This window comes from Scyliorhinus torazame, chromosome 29 (genome assembly GCF_047496885.1).
Source record: "Scyliorhinus torazame isolate Kashiwa2021f chromosome 29, sScyTor2.1, whole genome shotgun sequence".
Classification (NCBI taxonomy): domain Eukaryota; kingdom Metazoa; phylum Chordata; class Chondrichthyes; order Carcharhiniformes; family Scyliorhinidae; genus Scyliorhinus; species Scyliorhinus torazame.
The window spans coordinates 31,708,721-31,736,090 of NC_092735.1; the positions used below are offsets into that span (position 1 = coordinate 31,708,721).

The 27,370-nt window shown below is 47.3% G+C and overlaps 1 protein-coding gene across 5 annotated transcripts in view; it reads left to right on the forward strand.

The window, feature by feature from the left end:
- The first annotated feature begins 5,560 nt into the window (after positions 1-5,560).
- The window catches only part of LOC140404001 (transcription intermediary factor 1-beta-like), a 109,027-nt gene continuing 87,217 nt past the window's right edge, over positions 5,561-27,370 (forward strand). For 2 of the 5 annotated variants that reach the window (XM_072492336.1, XM_072492341.1), the window contains exon 1: positions 5,563-5,923. In XM_072492336.1, the coding sequence (XP_072348437.1) occupies positions 5,671-5,923 (253 nt within the window). In that variant the 5' untranslated portion in view covers positions 5,563-5,670. Of the gene's footprint in view, positions 5,924-27,370 lie in introns of all 5 variants that reach the window. The other 3 variants (XM_072492337.1, XM_072492340.1, XM_072492339.1) reach the window with 2 other exon arrangements.

A 27,370-nucleotide genomic window follows, 5' to 3' on the forward strand; every position in this document is an offset into this window, starting at 1 on the left:
CTTCACTGCAGCTAAATCTTTCTTATTCTGAGAGCTGGGTATGGGTAAGTCATCCTCCAGTAGCCTCAGAGGTGAGAATATGATGAGCCTTAGTTAAATGTCACACTTATTTATGAAAATAGACACGGATCTGTATGGTAAAATTTATACGCAATTTATTTAAACAATAAGGGTAATACAAGTTTTTAATAAATGATACAGTTCGGCAAATACAGGATATGTGATGAGTTAGCCATTGAACTCCCTAACTACATAATTGCTTAAGCTATAAACAAATCATACTTACAATGGCTAGTAGCCTCGGAGTTCAATACTTAATCAAGAGCAGAACTCTATGAGTCGAGATAAAGGCAGCGGCTTGGTCAGATAAACACCCAGCAATCTCCTAAACAGCTCTCGAAGCGAAAACTTACTTTCGCAGCCTTTGCTGAAACATTTATATTGTTTTCTTACTTAGGGAGTTGAAGGGAGTTTTAGCAGAGCACCTGCTTCTGAAGACACTAGATCAACTCCCAACAGATATTTCCAGACAAACAGTAGCCTCCCTTGGTGGCAAGGCCACTGGACAAGCAGTAGCCTCCCTTAGTTGGCAAAGCTTATTTCTAGACAAGGCCTCTAGACTTAATGAGTTCACTGCAGCTGGGCTTTTACGAAAATAATGTCTGTAATACTTGTTGAAAAACATTATTGCGATAAGTAATGGTTTACAAGAGATGCATGACTTCATCAGTCATCAGTTTTTAATATAGAATTGGTACATGATTTAATATAAAGTCAGTTCTGATCAGTTTTTAAGATAGAGTGGATACCGCCACAGGAGACAGCTGTGGAGCATTAACACCAGCATGGACCAGCTAACAATAATAATCTTTATTATTGTCACAAGTAGGCTTACATTAACACTGCAATGAGGTTACTGTGAAAAAACCCTAGCGCCACACTCCGGCGCCTGTTCGGGTACACGGAGAGAGAATTCAGAATGTCCAATTCACCTAACAAGCACGTGTTTCGGGACTTGGGGGAGGAAACCGGAGCGCCCCGGAGGAAACCCACGCAGACCCAGGGAGAACGCGCAAACTCCGCGCAGACCCAAGCCGGGAATCGAACCCCGGTCCCTGGCGCTGTGAAGCAACAATGCTAGCCACTGTGCCGCCCCAGCCAGGCCTCATGTCCTTGTTTCCGTAGGGCCACATTCCTTTTATTCGCTAAAGTACAATCTGAATTATGCCTCGCGTTAATCATTCCCTTCTTAGTGACAGTCTGGATGGGCATAATAAAATATACCCAGGGTGGCGGCTGGCCGGCGTGCTCAATGCAACACGCTCCTGACTGTGGGTCATTTGTTTTACAAATGAGCCAGATGCCATGCGACTACATTAATCAACGTTGCACAATACTTTGTAAGGTTGCCAACTTTGGCTGGACGCATTCCAGGATGTCTCTTGCCATGGTCTCCTGACATGCCCACACAGGTGGCGCGCTGCCTCCCCACAAACACTGGTAGGCAATCACTCTTTGGGCAGAATTTTCCCAGCCCCCTGCCAATGAGGAACACAAACTTTAAGATAGCAGACAGGACTGGGCCTGCCAGCCGCAGCTCAGGATGGGCCTCGAACTGTGCACCATGTGCGGAACAATAGGCCGGATCTTTCCAGTCCCGTCCTCCAGCGGCTGACGGTTGTGCAGACAGATGGGAAGGTAGTGGTACAGTAATAATAATAGTAATAATCATTATTATTGTCACAAGTAGGCTTACATTAACACTGCAATGAAGTTACTGTGAAAATCCCCGAGTAGTCACACTCCGGCACCTGTTCGGGCACACAGAGGGAGAATTCAGAATATCCAAATTACCTAATAGGCACGTCTTTCGGGACTTGTCGGAAGAAACCGGAGCACCCGAAGGAAACCCTCGCAGACACGGGGAGAACGTGCATACTCCGCACAACAGTGACCCAAGCCAGGAATCGAACCCGGGTCCCTGGCGCTGTGAAGTCACAGTGCTAACCACTGTGCTACTGTGCTGCCCTAGTGGTATTGTTGCTGGGCTAGTATTCTACAGACCCAGGGGACCCGGTTCAAATGCTCTGGGGACCCAGGTTCAAATCCCACCAAGGCAGATGGTGAATTCAATAAAAATCTGGGGTTTAAAAGATGTCCCATGGAAGGTTGCAACCTGGGACTTTGTCACTCAGGTTAACTCCCGGATCAGTAACTGATAAGTCCACGTGCACCCTGGAGATCAAATCGGCTACCGTGCGTAACCAACAATGGTCTTTTTCAAGGATCAGTCCTCACACCAGCTCTCTTCAACATCTTTACCAGTGACATCCCTCCCACACGATCACGGCTCTTTCGATAAGCTGACACCTTGGCCTTGGTTTTCCAGGCTAAAGAACGGCAGGGCGTTGAAAGCACACATTGCTCCTTGGAAGTCTTCTTCCGAACATGGAGACAAAAGCAATGTATTGCTGGAAATCTGAAAAGCAACAGGGTTAGCATTTCAGGTCCACGTCCCTTCACCAGGAGCGCTTGCTTTCTGATGGAAGGTCATCGGACTGAAAGGTTAACTCTGTTTTTCCCTCTCCATAGACGCCGCCAGATCTGCGGAGTATTTCCAGGACTTTCCGTGTTCTTTTCAGAGAATGGAGGCTTTGACTAAACGTCGCCAAGGCTGTCATTTCAGCCAATGGGGGGGGTGGGGGGGGGGTGGACATTTGTACAGAAGTGGAACATTGCTGAGAAAAGAGACATGTTGTTGAAGCTTTTCACCTTGCACTGATCAGGACCACCACAAGAATACCAATTTTCAAGTGATCACAGCACATTTTGCTGATTGGCTGACAAGTCTGATTGGCCAAGGCATTGCCATGGAGAAAGCACTGGGGATCTGTAGGCTCACCAAGCTCCTGGGTAATTCAAAAAAGGTGCAATACTTGATCATATTCCTTTTGTTTGCAGAGAACAGATGTATGAATGCGCCCCACTTCTAGCAACCGTAAATGAGCCACGTTAGTAGCTTGACTGATTCTCTTAAATTGGTTGTAGCGCACTCAGAATTGTTCAACAGGTTCTGTCAAATTACACAACCACATTTAACTGAAAGCGTTTTGCTTTGGGTTTTGTAACCTTTTTACATTTCTATTCTACATGTCTCTCTTTTTTATTCTTTCAAGGGATACGGGTATTGCTGGCAGGGCCAGCATTTACTGCCTACCTCTAATTGCTATTGAGCTGAGTGTCCTGCTAGGCCATTTCAGAGGGCAGTTAAAGGTTAATCAAAGGGCGGTACGGTGGCTCAGTAGTTAGCACTGCTGCCTCACGCCGCTAAGGACCCGGGTTTGATCCCGGCCCTGGGTCACTATCTGTGTGGAGTTTGCACATTCTCCCCTTGTCTGCGTGGGTTTCCTCCGGGTTCTCCGGTTTCCTCCCACAAGTCCTCACAGACGGACAGTGACTCAAGGCCGGGATCGAACCCGGGTCCTCAGTGCCTTAGGCAGCAGTGCTAGCCACTGTGCTACTGTGCCGCACCCCGCCTCACCCCCCCGGATGTAGATTATCAGGCCCCGGGGATTTATCAGCTTTCAGTCCCATTAATTTCCCCAGCACTTTTTTTTACTAATCCTTCGATTCCTCCTTCACTCTGGACCCTTGGTTCCTTAAAATTTCTGGGAAGTTATTTGGGGTGTCTTCTGTGAAGACAGAACTAAAATAGTTGTCTAATTCTTCCACCATTTCTTTGTTCTCCTTTACTGATCTTCCCATTTTGAACGTGGGGACCTACATTTGCCTTCACTATTTTTCTTCTTACATTCAGAGAAGCTTTTAGAGTCTGCTTTTATATCCCTTTCAAACTTACGCTCATACTCTATTTTTCCCCTCTGAATCAATCTCTTGGTCCTCCTTTGCTGAGTTCGGATCTGCGCCCAACCCTGAAGCTCGCTCTTTTTCTAGCAATTTTATATGACTCCTCTTTGGATCCACGACTAGCCTTAGTTTCTTTTGTTAGCTATGGTTGGGTCGCTTTTCTTGTGTTTTTGCGCCAGATGGGAATGTATAACTGTTGCAATGCCTGCATTTGTTCTTAAAACATTTGCCTGCCACCTTCATGCCTTTCAATGAAGTTACACAATTGTCGCAGCCAGCTCACCCCTCAGACCTCAAATAAAAACAAAATACTGCAGATGCTGGAAATCCGAAATGGAAACGGAAAATGCTGGATAAACTCACAGGTTCGGCAGCATCTGTGGGGAGAGAATAAGTTAAGATTTCGAATCCGAAATGGCCCTTCTTCAGAATGGTTCTGAAGATTCACACGGATCCTGCCAGTGCAATGGATGTAGAAATTGTTGTATGTTTTATATTTGGGGCAGTTTTATTAAAAACCCAGCTTTAAAATACATACACAGGCAGTATGTCTGCTCAAACTGAAATTAAAGAACGGTAAAAGGTAAGGTAATTGTTCATTCCATCCACTCACTTGATCACAGATAAATGGCGAATGGAATTGTGTTTTGATTGCTGGAGATTCCCCAGAGTGTAGCTAATTTATGGGGGATGTATTTACTCCTAGCTAAGCAGGTCATGTGACATCTTAGTGGGATACAGATGATGCAGTTGTTGGGAGAAGCCAGATCTGTCTGTAGTTTTGTAGTCTGCTAGAATATCTTAAATTGAACGGCGGTTTGCCATAGGATTTGAGTCTGTCAAGACAGACGTGTACTGGATATGTTCTTGAAAGGATCTCTCTCCAAAGGTCTCTGCACAGTAAAGTAAGCAACCTGTTTTGTTAACTTTATTTATAAGTGGCATTTGAACTGTATTGGGTTGCTTAATTGGAATAAGGTCTAGATAGAAAGTTAAACATTTTTCGTTTTATTTAAGAAGTGATTAACTGATCATTGGTAAAGCTATTTCTTTGATGATAATGGGGTTTAACTGTGTTTAAAGGAAGGCCCCTTTTTAGTCCGAGCCCCCAGCCTCGATCTCCCTCAGGTCCGACCAACAAGTCTGAGGCCCCCCCCCCACCACTGATCCAACCCTTCCCCCCCCCCCCCAACTGATCCGGGGGTGGGGTTTCAGGGAGGGTCTGGTTTGTGGGGGTCGGGTTTGGGGGGGGGGTCAGGTTTCCGGGGGTCGGGTTTTCGGAGGGGTCAGGCTTCGAGGGGGGGGGTCGGGCTTTGGAGGAGGATCGGGTTTTGGCGGGGTCGGGGTTTGGAGAGTCGTTTTTTGGGGGGGGGGATCGGGTTGTTTGAGGGAGGTTGGGGTTTGGGGGGGTAGGGGTGTTTTGAGGGGGGTAGGGGTCTGTTTTTTTTGGGGGGGGGGGAGTCGGGATTTTGGGGGGGTCGGGTTTCGGAGGGTCGGTTTTGTGGGGGGGGAAGTCGGGGTTTTGGGGGTTCGAGGTTTTTGGGGGGTCGGGTTTCGAAGAGTCTTTTTGGGGGGGGGGAGGGGCCATGCCGCACGGTGACACCTCACACCGAGCGCATGGCCCCGCCCCCGTCCGTTAACGTCATCACGCCGAGCCGCCCCCTCCCGGAGTTCTCGCGAGACCGGGAGCCGCGCTGACCCGGGCCGGGGGGGGGGTCCGCGGGTAATGGCCGCCCCGTACAATGAGCCGCAGTCCCGCTGCTGCTGAGCGGCCGCCGCCGACAACCCGACCGAGGCGCTGCCATGGAGGAGGCCGCCGCGCTGCTGCCCGCGGATCCCGGCGCCTCCGCTGCTGCTCCTGCCGCCGCCGGGCGGGAGGCCGAGGCTCTGAGGGCCGAGCCGCCGCCGCCTGACGCAGCGGCCGAGCTGAGCCAGTTGGAGCGGTGCGGAGTTTGCCGGGAGGCCCTGAGGGAGCGGCAGCCCCGGCTGCTGCCTTGCCTCCACTCACTGTGCAAGGGCTGCCTGAGCCCCAACTCCATCCCGCAGCTGGGGGAAGGTAAGGCCCAGGAAAGGGGGGGGGGGGGGGATTGGGGAGATAAGACATAGGAGCAGAATTAGACCACTCGGCCCATCGAGTCTGCTCTGACATTCAATCATGGCTGATGTGTTTCTCATCACCATTCTCCTGCTTCTCTCCACCCCCCCCCCCCCCCCCTCATAACCCCTGATCCCCTTATTAGTCAAGAACCTATCTATCTCTGTCTTAAAGACACTCCGTGATTTGGCCTCCTCAGCCTTCTGCGGCAAAGCGTTCCACAGATTCACCACCCCCTGGCTGATAATTCCTCCTCATCCCTGTTTTAAAGGATCAAGGTGGTTGGGTGCGATGGGGAGGGGGAAAAGAGGGGGCGAGGACATCCCTGGGTGGGGGTGGTCTGGGTGATCTGAGGAGAGAGTGAAGGGGAGTAGAGGAAGTGAAGCTTGGACTGGAGAGAGTGAAGGGATTCCAGTGGGGTTCTGGGGGCAGTGAAGGGTGGGATGGGGAGAGTTAGTCGATGGAGTAAGGGAGAATCTGAGGAGGGAGTGAAGGGTGAATCTCGGGCTGTAAGGAGGAAATCTGGGGAATGGAATTTATGGGAATCTGGGCAAAAGAGGGAGATGATTTCTGACTGGTAGATGCTTGAAAATGAGAGGCAGTTACCGCACGTAGTAGGACAGTGTGTTTGGTTAGCATTGATGAGAGAGTGTAGGTGTGGTGATTTTTGTTCAACAGGAATATGTTTAGGAGTGAAGTTGGTACTTGTTATTGGAACTATTTAGCAGCCAAAAGGAATAAAGTATGAAACGTACTCTGTAAATCCAATCTTTCTCTTGGCACACAAGTTTGTTATTGAATTTCATTCTTGCGGAATAATTATTAAAACTATTTTGTTTAGATTGCAAGTGAGCACTTGGCTGTTTTCCTGTTGCTGCTCTGATTTAATTTTGTGTGAAGTCAGAAAAATATCCAGACATCCTGGATGTATCCTTGGGCAAAAATACATGTTCTAGTTTTATATCCATACTTCCGGGGGGAGGGGGCGACGGGAGAGAAGCGTGAATAAGGACTGGCTGCACTTCCGCTTAAACTGGTGGTGGAATTACCTGTCACTTGACAGAGCGTTTGCACTGCTTGGCCGTCGGTTTGGATTACAAAATCCCAGTGCTGAACAATGCTGTCAAGGAAAGCCAACAGTCACGTACATACAGGCCTGCCGAGCCCGATCCACACAGTCGGCATAATCACCATTCCACAGGCAACCTGTTACTGCCCAAATCCATTCAATGCATTGAAAGAGGAGTGGGGGAGGGGAGAACGTGCAACTGGAGCGATGTAGGCTGTGAGGCATTGTACTCGGAAATGCAAGTCGGTGTAGCATTACACCGCTCTAACTCCCAAACACGATCATCCGTTTAGGAGGTTTAATTTGCGTTCATCTTTTTTTTGTTGTTCAGATGTGACAGTTCCATGCACTGTTGTGGTCCTCTCTGCCTGGAGTGACATTGATTGTATGGACTGTTTAATAGTTAATGTATCGCGAGTGATAATTCCAGTTACTTCTGGGAGACAAGTGGGTAGCTAGTCAACTCGGACACCATGCATCATTGTCTCTGGATTGCCAATGAAGTGCAAAGCTGTCGTATTAGAATAATTGTAGCTGCATGAATGGTCAATACAGTTATTCATTATTTCCAGGGTGGCATGGTAGCACAGTGGATAGCACTGTTGCTTCACAGCGCCAGGGACCCGGGTTCGATTCCTGGCTTGGGTCACTGTCTGCGGAGTCTGAATGTTCTCCCCGTGCCTGTGTGGGTTTCCTCCGGGCGCTCCGGTTTCCTCCCACAAGTCCCGAAATGTGCTGTTAGGTGATTTGGACATTCTGAATTTCCCCTCTGTGTACCAGAACAGGTGCCGGAGTGTGGTGACTAGGGGATTTTCACAGTAACTTCATTGTAGTGTTATTGTAAACCAACTTGTGACACTAATAAAGATGATTATTAACAAGCTTTTAGTGTTGTGTAGCACAACAGCAGCTCAATGGCATTTGGCACCTGTAATGCAAATAGTTCCAGACGGTCTACAGGGAAGTGGAAATAGAGGAATAGATACTGAACCAAAAGAGAATTTAGGAGAAAGATGTATTTCTGGTCAAATGACTGATGGCTGGAATTGCCTCAATGAAAGGAAACAAAGAGTAATGATTGGTGGGTGTTTTTGCAAAAGCTGGTTCCAGTGGTGTTTCACAGGGCTTGGTGTTGGGACCCTTGCTGTTAGTTATATATATTATTGATTTGGACTTCAATGTACGAGGCCTGGTCAGGAAATTTGCTGATGACGCAGAAATTGGCCCTATGGCTAATAGTGAGGAAAAAGCTGTTGTCTCCAGAATGATATCAATGGTCTGTTTGAGTGGGTGGAAAAGTGGCAAATTGAATTCAATCAAGAAAAGTGTGAGCCAATGCATTTGGGGAGAGCAAAGAAAGCAAGGGAATACTCAATAAACGGGAAGGTATTGAGAGGAGTTGAGGAAGTGAGAGACCTTGAAGTGTCCATTGGCCTCTGAAGGTGACAGGACAGGTGGTAAAGGAAGCGTATGGAATGCTTGCCTTTATTTGACGAGTAATGATTACAAAAGCATGGCTGTAATGCTGGAACCTTATAGAATGCTGGTAAAGCCACGATGGGAACTTTGTGTACAGTTCTGGCCACAGAGTGCATAGGGGATCTACAGGGATGTTGCCAGGGCTTGAGCCAGGAGGAAAGATTGGATGGGTGAGGGTTATTTTCCTTAGAGCTGAGGAGTAGCCTAATTAAGGTGTACAATTAGGAGTCACTTTACCAGGGGGCATAGATGTAAGGTGGCTGGTAGAAGGATTAGAGGAGAATTGAGGAAAAACTTTCACCCAGAGGGTGGTGGGTGTTTGCAATTCACGGCCGAAGTTGGCAGTTGAGGTTGAAACGCTCAACTCATTTTTAAGGTACCTGGATCTGCATCTGAAGTGCTGTAACCTCAAGGCTACAGACAAGGTGCTGGAAAGTGGGAGTAAAATGAGCGGCTAGTTTCTTTTCTCTTTATGACCAGTGCAGACATGATGGGCTGAATGGCCTGTTTCTGTGCCATTTTCTATGGCGTCTTGGCGGCAAGGTGGTGCAGTGGTTAGCACTGCTGCATCACGGTGCTGAGGACCCGGGTTCGATCCCGGTCACTGAATGTAGACTTTGCACATTCTCCCCGTGTCTGCGTGCGTCTCACCCCCACAACCCAAAGATGCCCAGGGTAGCTGGATTGGCCACGCTATATTGCCCCTTAATTGGAAAAATAAATGATGAACTCTTAATTTATAAAATTAAATAACAAAGGGGCTGAGAGCATGGAGCAAATAATGCTCCTCCTGGTGATTCAAGTACAAGATGCGATGTAATGAAATTGTTGGCGGAGCTCATCTTTGTTTGGAAACAATATTGGTTATAAACACTCGATACCTGTGTGTTATCGGACATCTGGCTCAGCGTTCTGGGACTCTAGCCTTGGTCAGCCTCTCTTGCCAGAATTTAATTGTTGCTGCCGGGTTGCAGCCTTGTTGAGCCGCCCCGCACGTACACCATCTGAATAGATGATCAGGATCTATAGAAAGGAATGGTCAATCAGTGCTGGGGCATGCAAGAGTGATGCATCAGGAAGCAGTAAATGTGTTCTCCCAATGAGTCATTGCAGACCCAGTATAGCCGAATCGCAGGACATTGAAGTTGGGCCCTGTTCCCTGAATGTACTTGTAAATAGACGTTGATCAGTTATGTTTTTAAAAAAAATTTAGAGTACCCAATTCATTTTTTCCAATTAATTGGCAATTTAGCATGTCCAATCCACCTACCCTGCGCATCTTTGGGTTGTGGGGGTGAAACCCACGCAAACACAGGGAGAATGTGCAAACTCCACACGGACAGTGACCCAGAGCCGGGATCAAACCTGGGACCTCGGCGCCGTGAGACAGCAGGGCTAACCCACCGCCACTGTGCTGCCCTTTTGATCAACTATGTTAACATGGTGTCACTTTGTTCTTGTGAAACACATTATGACATTTTCCCATTTTAGAGGTGTTTTATAAATGCAAGTTGTGTGTTACAAGTGACTAAGGTTTTTATTGGTGATAATTCTTTTATAAAAAAATTATATTTTATTAAAGTTTTTCGATCAAACAATATTTTCCCATTTTACAACTTTGTAATAATATATACATTGATCGTTTAAAAAAAAAATAATATGCTAACTAACGGCAACTGCCAACAACAAAATAAGAAACAACAGAAATAGTAACTAAAATAGTAACTTCGTAACATCTAATATAAATAACTAATATATAAACACACACATAAAACCCCTGAGGACCCAAATGAGCCCCCCCCCCCCCCCCCCCCGGGTTGCTGCTGCTACCTTTCCTATTTTCCCTTATCGCTCTGCGAGATAGTCGAGGAACGGTTGCCACCGCCTGGTGAACCCTTGAGCCGAACCTCTTAGTGCGTACTTTATCCGCTCCACTTTTATGAACCCTGCCATGTCATTGATCCAGGCCTCCACACCCGGGGGCGTAGCTTCTTTCCACATGAATAGAATCCTTCGCCGGGCTACAAGGGACGCAAAGGCCAAAACATCGGCCTCTCTCGCCTCCTGCACTCCCAGCTCATCTGCGACCCCAAATATAGCCAACCCCCAGCCTGGTTCGACCCGGACCCCCACCACCTTTGAAATCACTTTTGCCACACCCACCCAGAACCCATGCAATACCGGACATGACCAAAACATGTGGGTGTGGTTCGCCGGGCTTCCCGCGCATCTCCCACACCTATCCTCCGCTCCAAAAAATCTACTCAGCCTTGCTCCAGTCATATGTGCCCTGTGTAGAACCTTGAATTGGATCAGGCTGAGCCTGGCACACGTGGACGAAGAGTTTACCCTACTTAGGGCATCTGCCCACAGCCCCTCCTCAATCTCTTTCCCCAGCTCCTCCTCCCATTTTCCCTTCAGCTCCTCTACCATCGTCTCCCCCTCGTCTCTCATTTCCCTATATATATCTGACACCCTACCATCACCCACCCATGCCCCCGAAATCACTCTGCCCTGGATCTCTTGCGCCGGGAGCTGCGGAAATTCCCTCACCTGTTGCCTCACAAATGCCCTCACTTGCATATATCGAAATGCATTCCCAGGTGGCAACCCATATTTTTCTGTCAGTGCTCCCAGACTCGCGAACGTCCCGTCTAAGAACAAGTCCTTCAATTTCGCAATTCCTGCTTGCAGCCAAGATTTAAATCTCCCATCTATCCTTCCCGGGACGAACCTATGGTTGTTCCTTATCGGGGACCACACTGAGGCACCCGTCACTCCCTTATGTCGTCTCCACTGCCCCCAAATTTTCAGAATTGCCACCACCACTGGGTTTGTGGTGTATCTTTCCAGGGAGAACGGTAACGGCGCCGTCGCCAGTGCTTTTAGACTAGTTCCCCTACAGGACGCCATCTCCAGCCTTTTCCACGCCGCTCCTTCCCCTTCCCTCATCCACTTACATATCATTGACACGTTGGCGGCCCAATAATAATCACTTAGACTCGGCAGAGCGAGTCCCCCTCTGTCCCTACTGCGCTGCAGGAACCCCCTTTTTACTCTTGGGGTCTTTCCAGCCCACACAAAGCTCATAATACTCTTGTCCACCTTCTTAAAAAAGGCCTTTGTAATCAGTACAGGGAGGCACTGGAACACAAAAAGAAACCTCGGAAGGACCACCATTTTAACCGCCTGCACCCTGCCTGCCAATGACAGGGGTGCCATGTCCCACCTCCTAAAGTCCTCTTCCATCTGCTCTACCAGCCGTGCCAAGTTAAGCTTATGCAAGGTTCCCCAGTGCCTGGCCACCTGGATCCCTAAATACCGGAAATCCCTTATTACCCTCCTCAACGGTAAATCGTCTGCATTATCTCAGGCATCCCCTCCACTGGGTCCGCGACATACAACAACAAATCATCTGCGTATAATGACACCCGATGCTCTTCTCCTCCTCTAAGTACCCCCCTCCACTTCCTAGAGTCCCTCAGCGCTATGGCCAGTGGCTCAATTGCCAACGCAAACAGTAACGGGGACAGGGGACATCCCTGTCTTGTACCCCTATATAGTCGGAAGTGGTCAGATCGTTGCCTATTTGTAATCACACTTGCCACCGGGGCCCTGTACAGGAGCTGAACCCATCTAATGAACCCCTCTCCAAATCCAAATCTCCTCAGTACTTCCCACAGGTAGTCCCACTCCACTCTATCAAATGCTTTCTCTGCATCCATCGCCACCAGTATCTCCGCCTCCCCCTCCGGTGGGGGCATCATCATCGCCCCCAGCAGCCTCCGTATATTAGCATTCAATTGCCTCCCTTTAACAAACCCCGTTTGATCGTCATGCACCACCCCAGGGACACAGTCCTCTATCCTCGTCGCCATCACCTTGGCCAAAAGCTTGGCATCTACGTTCAAGAGGGAGATAGGCCTGTATGACCCGCACTGCAGCGGGTCTTTGTCTCTTTTCAGGATCCGCGATATCGTCGCCTCCGACATCGTCGGGGGTAGTGTCCCCCTTTCCCTAGCCTCATTAAAGGTTCTCGTCAGAAGTGGGGCCAGCAAGTCCACGTATTTCCTATAGAACTCCACCGGGAACCCATCCGGTCCCGGGGCCTTCCCTGCCTGCATGTTCCCAATTCCTTTTACCACCTCCTCCACCTCAATCTGCGCTCCCAGTCCTGTCATCTCCTGTTCCTCAACCTTCGGGAACTCCAGCTGGTCTAGGAAACGCATCATTCCCTCTTTCCCTTCAGGGGGTTGAGCCTTATATAGCCTCTCGTAAAATACCTTAAATACCCCGTTCACCCTCTCCGCTCCCCGTTCCATCTTTCCCTCCTCGTCTCTAACCCCTCCGATCTCTCTCGCCGCCCCCCTCTTCCTAAGTTGTTGGGCCAGCAGCCGGCTCGCCTTCTCTCCATATTCATACTGCACTCCCTGTGCCTTCCTCCATTGTGCCTCCGCCTTACCCGTGGTCAACAAGTCAAAGTCCGTGTGCAATCTCCGTCTTTCCCTGTATAGCCCTTCATCTGGAGCCTCCGCATATTGCCTATCCACCCTCAAAATCTCTCCCTTTCTTTACCCTCTTGTTTCCCCTTATGGGCCCTTATGGAGATCAGCTCCCCTCTAACCACCGCCTTCAGCGCCTCCCAGACCACTCCCACCTGGACCTCTCCGTCATCATTAATCTCTAGGTACCTTTCAATACATCCCCTCACCCGTACACATACCCCCTCGTCCGCCAACAGTCCCATATCTAATCTCCAGAGTGGGCGCTGTTCCTTTTCCTCTCCTACTTTCAGATCTACCCAATGTGGGGCATGATCTGAAATGGCTATAGCCGAATACTCCGTTCCTGCCACCTTCGGGATCAGCGCCCTTCCCAGGACAAAGAAGTCTATCCGGGAGTATACTTTGTGGACATGGGAGAAGAAGGAAAACTCTTTACTCCTTGGCCTAGTAAATCTCCAGGGATCCACTCCTCCCACCTGCTCCATAAAGCCCTTAAGCACCTTGGCCGCTGCCGGCCTCCTCCCGGTCCTAGATCTGGACCGGGTTGAAGTCGTGTGTGTTCCCCCCCCCCCCCCATTACCAACTTTCCCATCTCCAGGTCCGGGATGCGCCCCAACATACGCTTCATAAAGTTCACGTCATCCCAGTTCGGGGCATATACATTCACCAGTACCACCGCCTCACCTTGCAATCTGCCACTCACCATCACGTATCTACCCCCACTGTCCGCCACTATGGTCTTCGCCTCAAACAATACCCGTTTCCCCACCAGTATTGCCACCCCTCTATTTTTCGCATCCAAGCCCGAGTGGAATACCTGTCCCACCCATCCTTTTCTTAATCTGACCTGATCCGCCAGTTTCAGGTGCGTCTCCTGAAGCATGACCACGTCTGCCTTTAGCTTCTTTAGGTGCGCAAGTACCCTTGCCCTCTTAATCGGCCCGTTCAACCCTCTCACGTTCCACGTGATCAACCGGGTTGGGGGGCTCTTTCCCCCCCCCCCCCCCCCCCCTCGTCGACTAGCCATCCCCTTTTTTAGACCAGCTCCTCCCCCGGTTCCCACGCACCCGCCTATCCCCCCAACGGCGCCTTCCCGTCCCGACCATCCCATCCCGTAACAGCTCTCCCTTCCCCTTAGCAGCAACCCAGTTACCCCCCCCCCCCCGCTAGATCCCTCTCTAGCTTAGTTGCTCCCCCCATATTGCTTCCGGAAGTCAGCAAACTCTGGCTGACCTCGGCTTCCCCCGTTTATCCTTAGCCTCCCATTATGTGAGGCCCCCTCCTTCCTGCGCCCCCTTTTCCCGCCACAATTTCCATAGCGCGGGAACAAAGCCCACGCTTCCCTCTTGGCCCCGCCCCTGATGGCGCAGCTCCCTCTCTCCTTCCCCCTCCCCTTCCCCACCGGCACCCACATTTCTTCGTGTGTCCCCCCCCTTCGAGGGGAAAAAAAATTGTTCCCCCCATCTGATTCACAGTCCCTTACCACCACCTCACTACTTCATTTCAAACACTCTTTCTCCAATCTAGTCCAACTTCTCCTCTTCAATAAATGTCCACGCCTCTTCTGCCGTCTCGAAGTAGTGGTGTTTACCCTGGTATGTAACCCACAGTCTTGCCGGCTGCAACATTCCGAACTTCATTTTCCTCTTGTGGAGCATTGCCTTGGCCCGATTGAAACTCGCCCTCCTTCTCGCCACCTCCGCACTCCAATCCTGATAGTGGATCACCGCGTTCTCCCACCTGCTGCTCCGTGTCTTTTTCACCATCTCAGAACCATCTCCCTGTCCTTGTAGCGGTGGAACCTCACCACTATTGCTCGAGGTATTTCTCCTGCCTTTGGTCTTCTCACGAGGACTCGATACGCTCCCTCCACTTCCAGGGGGCCCGTTGGGGCCTCAGCTCCCATTAAGGTATGGAGCATCGTGCTCACATACGCCCCAACGTCGGCTCCCTCTGCCCCTTCGGGAAGACCCAAGATTCTTAAGTTCTTCCTCCTCGAGCTATTTTCCAGGGCTTCCAGTCTCTCCATACACCTTATGCAGTGCCTCGTGCGTCTCCGTCTTCACCACCAAGCCCTGTATCTCGTCCTTATTTTCGGCAGCTTTTGCCTTCACTCCACGGAGCTCCATCTCTTGGGTCTTCTGCGCCTCCTTTAACCCCTCAATCGCCTGCAGCATTGGCGCCAGCACCTCCTTCTTGAGCTCCTCCACACATCGCCGGAGGAACTCCTGCTGTTCCAGGCCCCATACCAACTGGTCTCCCTCCACCGCCATCTTGCTTCTCACTTCCCTTCTTTGCCGCTGCTCCAGAGGATCCTCCGCAATCTGGCCACTATTATCTCTTCTGTCCATTCACATCCGGGGGGACTCCCTTCTATGTCGCCTCACATAGCCTTCGAAATTTAGCCTTCGAAAATTGCCGTTGGGGCTCCCGATAAGAGCCCAAAAGTCCGTTAAAACGGGAGGTGCCAAAACGTGCGACTTAGCTGGTCATCGCCGCACCCGGAAGTCTGATAATTCTTTAATGTTATTGAGGACAAATTGGTTACTTTAACTTATTAGGCCATTTGGCCCATCGAGTCCACACCTCCATTCGATTTTGGTTGATCCCATTCTGGCCTTAACTCCACCGTCCTGCCCGTTCTCCATAACCCTTCAGCCCATTACCAATTAGAAATCTGTAACTCCTCTGTAAATTTACTCACTGTCCCACCATACTCTGGGGTAGCGAATTCCACAGATTCACATCCCTTTGGGGAAAATAGTTTCTCCTCAACTCTGTTTTAAATTTGTTATTCTTAGCCGAGGTTATGAACTCTCATTCTAGAATGCCCCACAAGAGGAAGCATCCCTTCCACGTCTACTTTATCCATATCTTTATCATTTTGTATACCTCATTTTGATCTCCTCATTCTTCTAAACTCGAGAGCATAGGCCTAAACTGTTCAATCTCTCTTCATATGACAAACCCCTTATCTCTGGATCAACCTAGTGAACCTCCTGTGAACTGCCTCCAATGTCACTACATCTTTCCTCAAATAAGGAGACCAAAACTGTGCACAATACTCCAAGTGTGGTCCCACCAATGCCTTGTTTAGTTGCAACAACACTTCTTTCTTTACCTTTATATTCTCTATTCCTTTAGCTATTAATGCCAACATTCCATTTGCTTTCTTTATTATCTGCAATACTTTCATTTTAGTTTTCTGTGACACATGAACCAGGACCCCCCAGATCCCTTTGCAACGGAGCACCCCAAAGTCTCTCCATTTAGACAATAAGTTGCCTTCCCATTTTTCCAACCAAAAAGCATGACCTCATACTTAACCAGGTTAAACTCCATCTGCCACATTTTGGCCCAGTCTCCTAATCTATCTATATCCACTTGTAACGTTCTTATTTCCTCATTGCAACTTAGTATCCCCCTATTTTTGTGTAGGCGATATAACTTTCTATCTCTGTATCCAAATCGTTTATATAGATTGTAAATAGCTGGGGGCCAAGGACCGAACACTGTGGCACCCCACTAGTTGCCATCCAGAAAAGGACCCATTTATCCACCTTGCTAATGTAGCAAACCTTTTGGTAGATACCTCTGGAATGTGACCCTGTTTAGTAAGAGCTCAGTTTAAAATAACTGTCTTGTTGAAATATTTTGTGTTAATAGTTCAATTTTCTTAATGTTGGAACAAATATTTTCATGTGTACAAAAGCAAGGAAGTTTTGCTAAACTTTATAAGGTTAGGCCTTAGCTGGTGTATTGTGCCAATTCTGTGTTCCACTCTTTAGGACGGATGTCAAGGCTTTAGATAGGGCTTGGAGAAGATTTTACTAATACCAGTTATGTGGAGAGATTGGAGAAGCTGGGATTGTTCTCCTTAAAGCAGCGAAAGTTAACGGGAGGGTTGATAGCATAAAGAATGGCTTTGATGAAGTAAATAGGGAGAAACTTTCCACTGACCGAAGGCTAGTCACCAGATGGCATATAGTTATGGTGACTGGCAAATCAACCAGAGGCAGCATAAATAGCTTTTTTAAAGCTGTGAGTTGTTTAGTTCTGTAATGCACTGCCTGTAGGAGTGGAAATAGACCACTCAGAGCTTTCAAAAGGAAATTGGATAAATGTTTGAAGGAAAAACATTTGCAAGTTCATGAGGGAGGTTCTGTGTAGAGTTATTTTGGGAGCTGACCCTCATGTGGTCATTGGATGATGCGAGCAGTGTGAATGCTTGTAAAGTGCTCCTGGGCAGCAGTGCCCAATACAGTGTTAACAGTTCCAAAAGGGCAGTCAGTTCATTAGAAATGTTATGCTGCTGTTTAAATGGGATGGGGCAGTGAGATTGATATGGTTATCAGACGTTTTCAGTAGCACCATTTCAGGAGTTCCGTGATCCTAAAGCTTAATCTATAAACCAATTCTGAAAGTGGTATTTTATTTAGCAAAGCATTTTAAAAAATCCAAGGAATTGTTTCCTTTTGCGGTTCTTAAGGCTTTGTGGGAACAGTTGATGTTCCAAACTTATGTCTGAACCCACAGATGTTGCTCATATTGCATTACAAACAGTCTCTGGGAGACATAATGTTCATGTGGTTAGCACAGGGAAATCGTGTGACGCGTTGGGTAAAATTCATTTCCATAACAATAGCATGGTTGCTTTACTTATGTCGATTCAGAGAATATGCTGCCCAGTAAAATAATGCAGAATGTATTGTTTAGTGCACGAGAGAGAAATAAACAGCCCCAAATTTTGGAAATGAGCGAATATGTATTAAACGTGTGAAGATTGTAATAATTGTGCGTGGAAATTCCTTATTAACTTTAGATTTCTAACCATTGTATTGATATCTGAGCATAATGTAGAAATAATGCACTGTTGCTTCACAGCGCCAGGGTCCCAGGTTCAATTCCCGGCTTGGGTCACTGTCTGTGCGGAGTCTGCACGTTCTCCCCGTGTGTGCTTAACCGGGCGCTCCGGTTTTCTCCCACAAGCCCCAAAAGACGTGATGTTAGGTGAATTGGGCATTCTGAATTCCCCCTCAGTGTACCCGAACAGGCGACTAGGGGATTTTCACAGTAACTTAATTGCAGTGTTAATGTAAGCCTACTTGTGACAATAATAAAGATTATTATTAATGCGACCCTTGTATTGAGGAAGTTTATTTTACAGGCAGTAAGTTAAAGTTTTGTCTAATGACCACGGGGGTAGAAGTGAGGAGAATGAGGTGCCATCTCCACACTGGGATCTGCAAATTAACTTTTTAAAGGATCTGTTTACTAAACCGAGGCCACACAACTATTATTTTGCTTTAATCACGCTATCTGGTGGCTTTACTGTTCTGGACACGGTGGTTTCATCTTTGTGTTGAAGGCACTGTGTTCTTGTCTTTATTTTGCTTAGTTTAAACTTGGAGAATGGTCCTCTGTAAATTATGAAGCAAGGCCTGACCTGAAACTATAGAGCAGAAGAAACAAATTTCGATGCAGTCAGGTGGGAATGGAGTTGGAACAAAGCGGCTGAAATCAACTAATTTAGTAGTTTAGACTGGTGCAAAAAGCAATCAGGAAGGCAAATAGAATGTTATCTCAAGGGGGGCTGGAGTACAAAGGGAAGTTGAGCCCAAGTTGTGCAGTGATCGGACCCCATCTGGAATTCTGCCTTCTCAGTTTTACATTACAATCGGGGCTACACCTCAAAAAGCACTCCATTATTTGCAAGGTGCTTTTGGGATACCCTGAGCTTCTGAAAAGTGCTTTAGAAATTCTAGCTTGCTTTTATCTTGACCGTGCAGATTTGGCCGAATGATATTTGGGCATAGAGGATTAAATTGAGGTGGGTGACATGAACTTGGCTTGTATTCCCAAGACTATAGCAAATTGTAGGATGATCTAATCGAGGCATTTGAACTGTTTACAGGATTCAGTGGTGGTATCTTTAAGAGGAGCTTCCCTTTGCTGGTAGAGTTAACAATGGGTACTTGATCTTCAAAATTAGAACTAGATGGTGCAGGAGAAATATTAGATCATACCACGAGTGTGAACAATCTGGAACTTTGTTCCTAAAAGGATGGTGATTCGAGGACAATTGGAGCTTTGAGTCGGAGACAGAATTTTACTGGTGTAGCGAATCGAGGTATATGGGTTAAAGGTGGGTAAAGGGCCGCACGGTAGCACAGTGGTTAGCACTGTTGCTTCACAGTGCCAGGGTGTCAGATTCGACTCCCAGCTTGGGTCACGGTCTGTGCGAAGCCTGCACGTTCTCCCCGTGCCTGTGTGGGTTTCCTCCAGGTGCTCCTCCCACAAGTCCCGAAAGATGTGCAGGTTAGGTAAATTGGCCATTCTAAATTACCATTGATGTCCAAAATGATTAGGTGGGGTTACTGGGATACGGGGGACAGGGTGGAGGTGTGGGCTTAAGTGGGGTGCTCTTTCCAAGGGCTGGTGCCAAGACTCGATGGGCCGAATGGCTTCCTTCTGCACTAAATTCTATGATCTAAAGAGTATTATAAATTAAGTCACTTGTGCTGTAGGAAACCTGTCCAGAATCCTGTGATGGGCCGAATGGCTTCCTTCTGTAAATTCTATGTACATCTATGTTAAATGGACTTGAGCTGTGGATCAGCCATGATGAGATTGAATGACGGAGCAGGCTTGAGGGACTAAATGGTCTACTTGTTGTGAGCGCTCACAAGTCGCTACTCTTCATTCATGGTGCTCAAAGAACTCGGGGCCGATTCTGTGACCTCTTCCAGTTTTCCCAGATCCCACACTGTGATCCATGATCCTAGGTTCCATGTCAGAATCTTGGTCTCTTGTGTTATTATAACCTCAAGACCTCAGCACTTCTATTCTTTGGGATCATCTCAAAGTACTGAGACACCCCCAAATATTGGGCGAGATTCAACTAAATGGGAACAAAGTCTCATTTCTCGCAGCGCTGAGAAACATGCGGCTATACAATGGCACTCATGTTAAATCAGGGGCTTCAGGGAGTGCACGGCCGAGGCAGCACATAGTCCCGATTTCTACACCAAAGAGCTCCGCTTGCCGGAACTCCTCAGTGTAGCGAGAGAAATGGTGTCCCAATCTCTTGAGGCCCCCGATGCACTCCCCCAAGCCCCAACGCGCTATGACAGGGCTCCAGCCCCCTAACACCCCCGGCCCGATCGCCAGTACACAAAAATGCCAGCTTGGCACCTTGGCAGTGTCAACCTGGCAATGGCCCTTCCAGCTGGCAGTGCCATCATGACACCCAGGCGGCCTTACCACCCTGCCCAAAGGGCATGCACCTGGGGGCCTCTGATCCCCTGGGCGACCCCTACGGCTGCTGTGTGTCGGGATCAGTGTTGAACGGCGCTCGCCCGAGGTCTCCGAGGCAAAGGAGATAGATACCAATGCATCAGGAATCTGCAGATTATAGAGAGACTAGCTATCTCACTTTAATATGCAGATATGCTAAAAATCGCAACGTTGCGTGAGATCTCGCGAGGTATTGCACACTGGGGAACGGGGTCTCCCGTCTTCTATCGGCCTTGCTGTGCCACGACGAGCTGCGTTTTGGGCGTAGCATGGCCATTGGATTGTGCCCATCATCTCAATCCTGCTGGACTTCAGGACCCATTTCTGGAGCTCTTGTGATTCCAGTGCTACCACAAGCACTTGATGCTGCCATTTTCTTTCGTAATGCTACTTGGCAAAAAGACCCTGTTAGAAAATGTTGCACTCACTGTGCGTAGTGCTGTGAGAAATCTGTTTAATTTCTATCTCATTATTTTAGGACTTAGAACAAGATGGTTAGAAGCACTGAAGAGAGATGGTTGTGGGTGAGGCAGAGCGTGGGCAGTGTCTTGAAGTTGTAGTTGTGAAGCAAAGGGGATTGGATTGATGTGACACGAATAGGGTGTATTTTGATAAGGGGTGGGATGTTGCATGAACACCTTATGGGTAGAGATTTCTGATGTGGGTGGCAGATCGTATTTCTGGACTACCACATTTCAGTGCTGATGCACTGCTTTGTGGACCCTATGGCCCGGTGATTGGCTGGCCGAATCAAACCGCGTGTTCCTTCAGTGGTTCATAATGGGCAGAGTTCTGACTGTACTCAACCAGCCCTTGCTTGTAAAATATCTACCGTTAGATGTGATTCCACAATTGGGCAGCACCTGCTGAGCAATCCTGAATGCGCTAATAGGTACACTAACAGCCAGTTTACCATAATCAGTCAAGCTCGTAATGTGGCTCCTTTATGCTTGCTAGAAGCAAGGTACATGCATGCACGGGCCTGTTCTCTGCAAACAGGGAATATGTTCAAGCCAAGTGCCTTTTTTGAATTGCTCAGGAGTTTGGGGAATCTATAGCTTCTTCCCCCTCCATTGCTTTCTCTGAGGCAATGCTTTGGCCAATCAGTGTTGACTTGCCAACCAATCAACAGTGTTTTCTCCTGTAGTATAAATTGTTGCGATCATTTGAAACTTGACATTTTTGCATTTGTTCCTGATGAGTGCAAGTCTCTTTGCCTCCGGCCTTTTGGATAAGATCAAGCCTGAGGTCAGGTGTAATGCTTGTTCTAGTCAGCTTAGATCTAGAATGCCTTTTCTGTGGGGACTATGAATTGGATTCAATTTGAATTTGAATTGCTTTTTGGAGCTAGCAAGGAGATGGATGAAGGGTTCGCCCCGTCCACTCTGTGCTTTGGCTTTGTAATTCTGAGAAAGGAATATATTATTTTTTAAGCATGTCTCTTTGCAGCAATATTCAAGTTCTGTGCAATCAATCTGCCTTTTTAATATAGTTAAAATCATGTTTCAAACAGGTTTGGAGTGATTTGCTTGTTCGCCGTAGACATTTGCATCTGAGCAAATTGCAATCAAGCTCCAGTTGTAATGAATAAATTTGCATTTTGGATAGATGCAGTTGGAAATATTGCCTAAAACGTTGCATAAAATTAAAACCTTTTAGCCGAGGTGTAATGAGAAAACCTCTTAATTGTTTGCAAACCTGTAGGCAGTTTGTGTGTGAAACTCTGCATGGCCTCCTTCTGCACTGTATGTTCTATATTCTGTGTTTTGTGTGTTATGCAACCTTATTCTTCCTTCATGCTCTAACATATTGCAACCTGTTGGGTGCCCTCCTTGCCTAACCCAAGTTGCTTTCCTTCCCATGTAAGTGTGACCGGTGAATGCTTGAGCACAGCAGGGATCGTTATTAGTCAAGTTTGATTCAGCTCTTGTCCTACATCAAAGCGCACATACTTCACAGCAAGAGCTGTTGGATAGCCATGTGATGTGAGAGCACTTTGGATTAGCTCCTTCTTGCAAAGGGGCAGTGAGCCTGATTCTTGCTCCATGTACTAACTCCAATCAGCAGACTCAAAACAAATTGAAGCTTGGACATACTGGGAAGGCTACTGCATGCTGTTTTTGCCAGCTGAACCATTGGGCGCACTGGACCTTTTTAATCATTCACAGAATTAATTACCCTCGAAGGTGGCAGTAAGCCACTTGTGTCAGTGACTCGGCCATTTCAGTGGGCAAGTCATGAGTTTCAGTGGTCATGACGATGATAGTTTTGTGGTCAACATTCGTGAAACTGGTTTTAATTACAGGCTTATTTCGTGAATTGCATTTAAATGCCCAAGCAGCTGTGTTGAAATTTGTACTTGTGTCTCTTGTACATCAATGCAGGCCTTTGGATTGCTAATGCAAACAAAGAACAAAGAAAAGTACAGCACAGGAACAGGCCCTTCGGCCCTCCAAGCCCGTGCCGACCATGCTGCCCGACTAAACTACAATCTTCTACACTTCCTGGGTCCATATCCCTCTATTCCCAAGATGCCCCTTAAATGTCACTATCGTTCCTGCTTCCACCACCACCTTCGGCAGCGAGTTCCATGCACCCACTACCCTCTGTGTAAAGAACTTGCCTCGTACATCTACTCTATACCTTGCCCCTCGCACCTTAAACCTATGCCCCCTAGTAATTGACCCCTCTACCCTGGGAAAAGCCTCTGACTATCCACTCTGTCTATGCCCCATATAATTTTGTAGACCTCTATCAGGTCACCCCTCGACCTCCGTCGTTCCAGTGAGAACAAACCGAGTTTATTCACCAGCTCCTCATAGCTAATGCCCTCCATACCAGGCAACATCCTGGTAAATCTCTTCTGCACCCTCTCTGAAGCCTCCACATCCTTCTGGTAGTGTGGTGACCAGAATTGAACACTATACTCCCAAGTGTGGCCTAACTAAGGTTCTATACAGCTGCAACATGACTTGCCAATTCTTATGCCCAGTGCCCCAGCTTTGAAGGCAAGCATGCCGTATGCCTTCTTCACTACCTTCTCCACCTTTGTTGCTCCTTTCAGTGACTTGTGGACCTGTACACCTAGATCTCTCTGACTTTCAATACTCTTGAGGGTTCTACCATTCACTGTATATTTATTCCCTACCTGCATTAGACCTTCCAAAATGCATTACCTCACATTTGTCCGGATTAAACTCCATCTGCCATCTCTCCACCCAAGTCTCCAAACAATCTAAATCCTGCTGTATCCTCTGTCAGTCCTCATCGCTATCCGCAATTCCACCAACCTTTGTGTCGTCTGCAAACTTACTAATCAGACCAGTTACATTTTCCGCCAAATCATTTATATATACTATGAACAGCAAAGGCCCCAGCACTGAGCCCTGCGGAACACCACTAGTCATAGCTCTCCAATTAGAAAAGCACCCTTCCATTGCTACTCTGCCTTTGATGACCTAGCCAGTTCTGTATCCACCTTGCCAGCTCACCCCTGATCCCATGTGACTTCACCTTTTGTACCAGTCTACCATAAGGGACCTTGTCAAAGCCTTACTGAAGTCCATATAGACAACATCCACTGCCCTACCTGCATCAATCATCTTTGTGACCTCTTCGAAAAACTCTTACCAAATTAGTGAGACACGACCTCCCCTTCACAAAACCATGCTGCCTCTCACTAATACATCCATTTGCTTCCAAATGGGAGTAGATCCTGTCTCGAAGAATTCTCTCCAGTAATTTCCCTACCACTGACGTAAGGCTCACTGGCCTGTAGTTCCCTGGATTATCCTTGCTACCATTCTTAAACAAAGGAACAACATTGGCTATTCTCCAGTCCTCCAGGACATCACCTGAAGACAGTGAGGATCCAAAGATTTTTGTCAAGGCCTCAGCAATTTCCTCTCTAGCCTCCTTCAGTATTCTGGGGTAGATCCCATCAGGCCCTGGGGACTTATCGACCGTAATATTTTTCAAGGTGCCCAACACCTCGTCTTTTTGGATCTCAATGTGACTCAGGCTATCCACACACCTTTCTCCAGACTCAACATCCACCAATTCCTTCTCTTTGGTGAATACTGATGCAAAGTATTCATTTAGTACCTCGCCCATGTCCTCCACACATAGATTCCCTTGCCTATCCTTCAGTGGGCCATCCCTTTCCCTGGCTACCCTCTTGCAGTGACATAACCACTATGCTATCTGTCAACTTTATGTCTGGCATGTTTACGATACCCAACTTCCGCCTTGAGAAGGTACGCAAACATAGTTTTGCTTTGCCTCCAGTCTTCTGCGCTGTGTTTCTTTCATCTCCCATGAATCTTTTTGTGGGATTTGTATTTGTGTAGTTCAGCTTTAAAAGGAAATAAAACAACAAAATAATGTGGATGCTGCGAAACTGAAATCAAAATGGGAAAACTCTGAAAGAAACTGAGTTGACATCTTGAGTTGATAATCACACTTCATAAGAACTAGGAGCGGGAGTCGGTAATTCAGCCCCTCGAGCCTGCTTCACCATTTAATACAATCATGGCGGATCTCTCTGCCTCAACTCCACTTTCCTGCCCATTCTCCATAGCTCTTGAGCCCGTTACTAATTAAAAATCTGTCTAGCTCCTCAAATTTATTAAATGTACCAGCATCCACCATAGTCTGGGGAAGTGAATTCTACAGATTCACAGCCCTTTGGGAGAAGCTATACCATGTGCTGCTCACTCCACAGCTTGACCTTGTCTAGAAAATTGTATATTTAAAGCTTTTTAAATTCTTGTGCTATTGGTGTCACTGGTCGTCAACAATCATTGCCAATTCCCTGATTGCTCCTGAGCGAGTGTGGTGGTGGCGTTCTGGAATCTCTGCAGTCCATGTGGTGAAGGAGTTCCTCTTGCTGTCCAATAGCAGACTCCAGCACTTTGATTCCAAGACCCTGAAGGAACCCCAGCAGATGTTCAAGTCATGATGGTGTGCGAACAAAATGGTGTTTTCAAGCACCGCCACTTAAGTGGTGGAGGGTCATGGGTTTGGGAGGTGCTGTCAAACACACTGCAACCACACTGCACAGGTCGATGTTAATGGTGATGCAACTTCAGTATTTGGAGGGACCGATAGCTTAATGACAGACAAAGCATTACATATTGCATAAACTTTGAAAAATATCCATGAAGCAAGAAAGATAATGGCAGGAAAGTGGGAAGCTGTACGCAATCAGTGGAGACTAGATGTTCCAATGTTCTCGTCTTGGTCAGTGATTGATCCAGCTGATTCACTTGGCATGCTGCAATTGTCGTATGGGCCCAGAGTTGTAGTGAGAGAAAGATCAGCCTGGGCTCCTGATACTGATTGCAATGTTATGATGCTGGCTGGAAAACCATTCAGTGCGCACAACTTTGGCCTCGCTGCAATCATAAGACATAGAATTAGGCCACTCGGCCCATTGAGTCTGCTCTGCCATTCAATCATGGCTGATATTTTTCTCATCCCCATTCTCCTCATAACCCCTGATCCCCTTATTAATCAAGAACCTATCTATCTCCATCTTAAAGACACTCAGTGATTTGGCCTCCACAGCCTTCAGCGGCAAAGAGTTCCACAGATTCACCACCCTCTGGCTGAAGACATTCTTCCTCATCTCTGTTTTAAAGGATTGTCCCTTTAGTCTGAGATTGTGTCCTCTGGTTCTAGTTTTTCCGACAAGTGGAAACATCCTTTCCACATCCACTCTATCCAGGCCTCGCAGTATCTTGTACGTTTCAATAAGATCCCCCCTCATCCTTCTAAACTGCAACGAGTACAGACCCGGAGTCCTCAACCGTTCCTCATACGACATGCTCTTCATTCCAGTGATCATTCTTGTGAACCTCCTCTGGAACCTTTCCAAGGCCAGCACATCCTTCCTTAGATACAGGGCTCAAAAATGCTCATAATACTCCAAATGGGGTCTGACCAGAGCCTTATACAGCCTCAGAATCACATCCCTGCTCTTGTATTCCCGCCCTCTCGGCATGAATGTCAACATTGCATTTGCCTTCCTAACTGCTGACTGAACCTGCACATTAACCTTGAGTTCCTTTGTGCTTCTGATTTCCTAAGCGTTTCCCCATTTAGAAAATAGTCTTTGCTTCCATTCCTCCCCCCAAAGTGCATAACCTCACACCTTTCCATATTGTATTCCATCTGCCACTTCATTCCCCACTCTCCTAGCCTGTACAAGTCCTTATGCAACCCCCCGTGCTTCCTTAATACTACCTGTCCCTCTACAGATCTTTGTATCATCTGCAAACGTTTGAATCATCTGTTGTTACTTGTCCTGTCCTGACCATAATGGCTGCAATGTTGAGATTCTGAAGGACTGCTGGAGCCCAGTTGGGTGTTCTGTACACCCCTGAATTGAAAATGATCACAAGTCTGACTGAGGTTCTGAACCTTTGAGGTTATTAGTATTTACTAATTACTTATTATGAAACTTAACTTCCATCAGTAAATTGGGATATTTAGCAAATAGCTTACCATACAATTTCTAAACGAGTTCCTAGCTTTTCTGAAATCAGTCATTGTGCAATTAGGAAAGTATGCTATGCTAATTCAATAAACTTTTACTAATGTAAATTGAGTTTTCAATTCAGTGTTTGAACTCCCTACATGTCTATTGTTTTAAAAAAGTTGTATCTTGGAACCATGTATTTTTCCCCGCTTGTATCATTCAATGTCCACCTTTACAAGGAACTGCATTGAAATGCTCGTATTCTATATGATACTGGGAATAGAACAGGCTAATTAGAACAAAAAACACACATAATAACTGAAGCCGTAAAGTACGGAACATATGTAAATACATCTAATTAGCATAATTAATGTTTTCAGTTTCGTAGAGCAAAGCGGAAAATATAATTTTTACCTAATTTGCATGTGCAATTATGTATAATTAGCATATTATATTCATAGTTTAGTCCTAATGGTATAATTAATATATACTCCCAAGTTTCCCCAAGGATAAAACTTGTGGCCTTCAAGAATGTTTGTCTTTTAATTAACCTCATTTAAAAATGCAAATCAAGACAC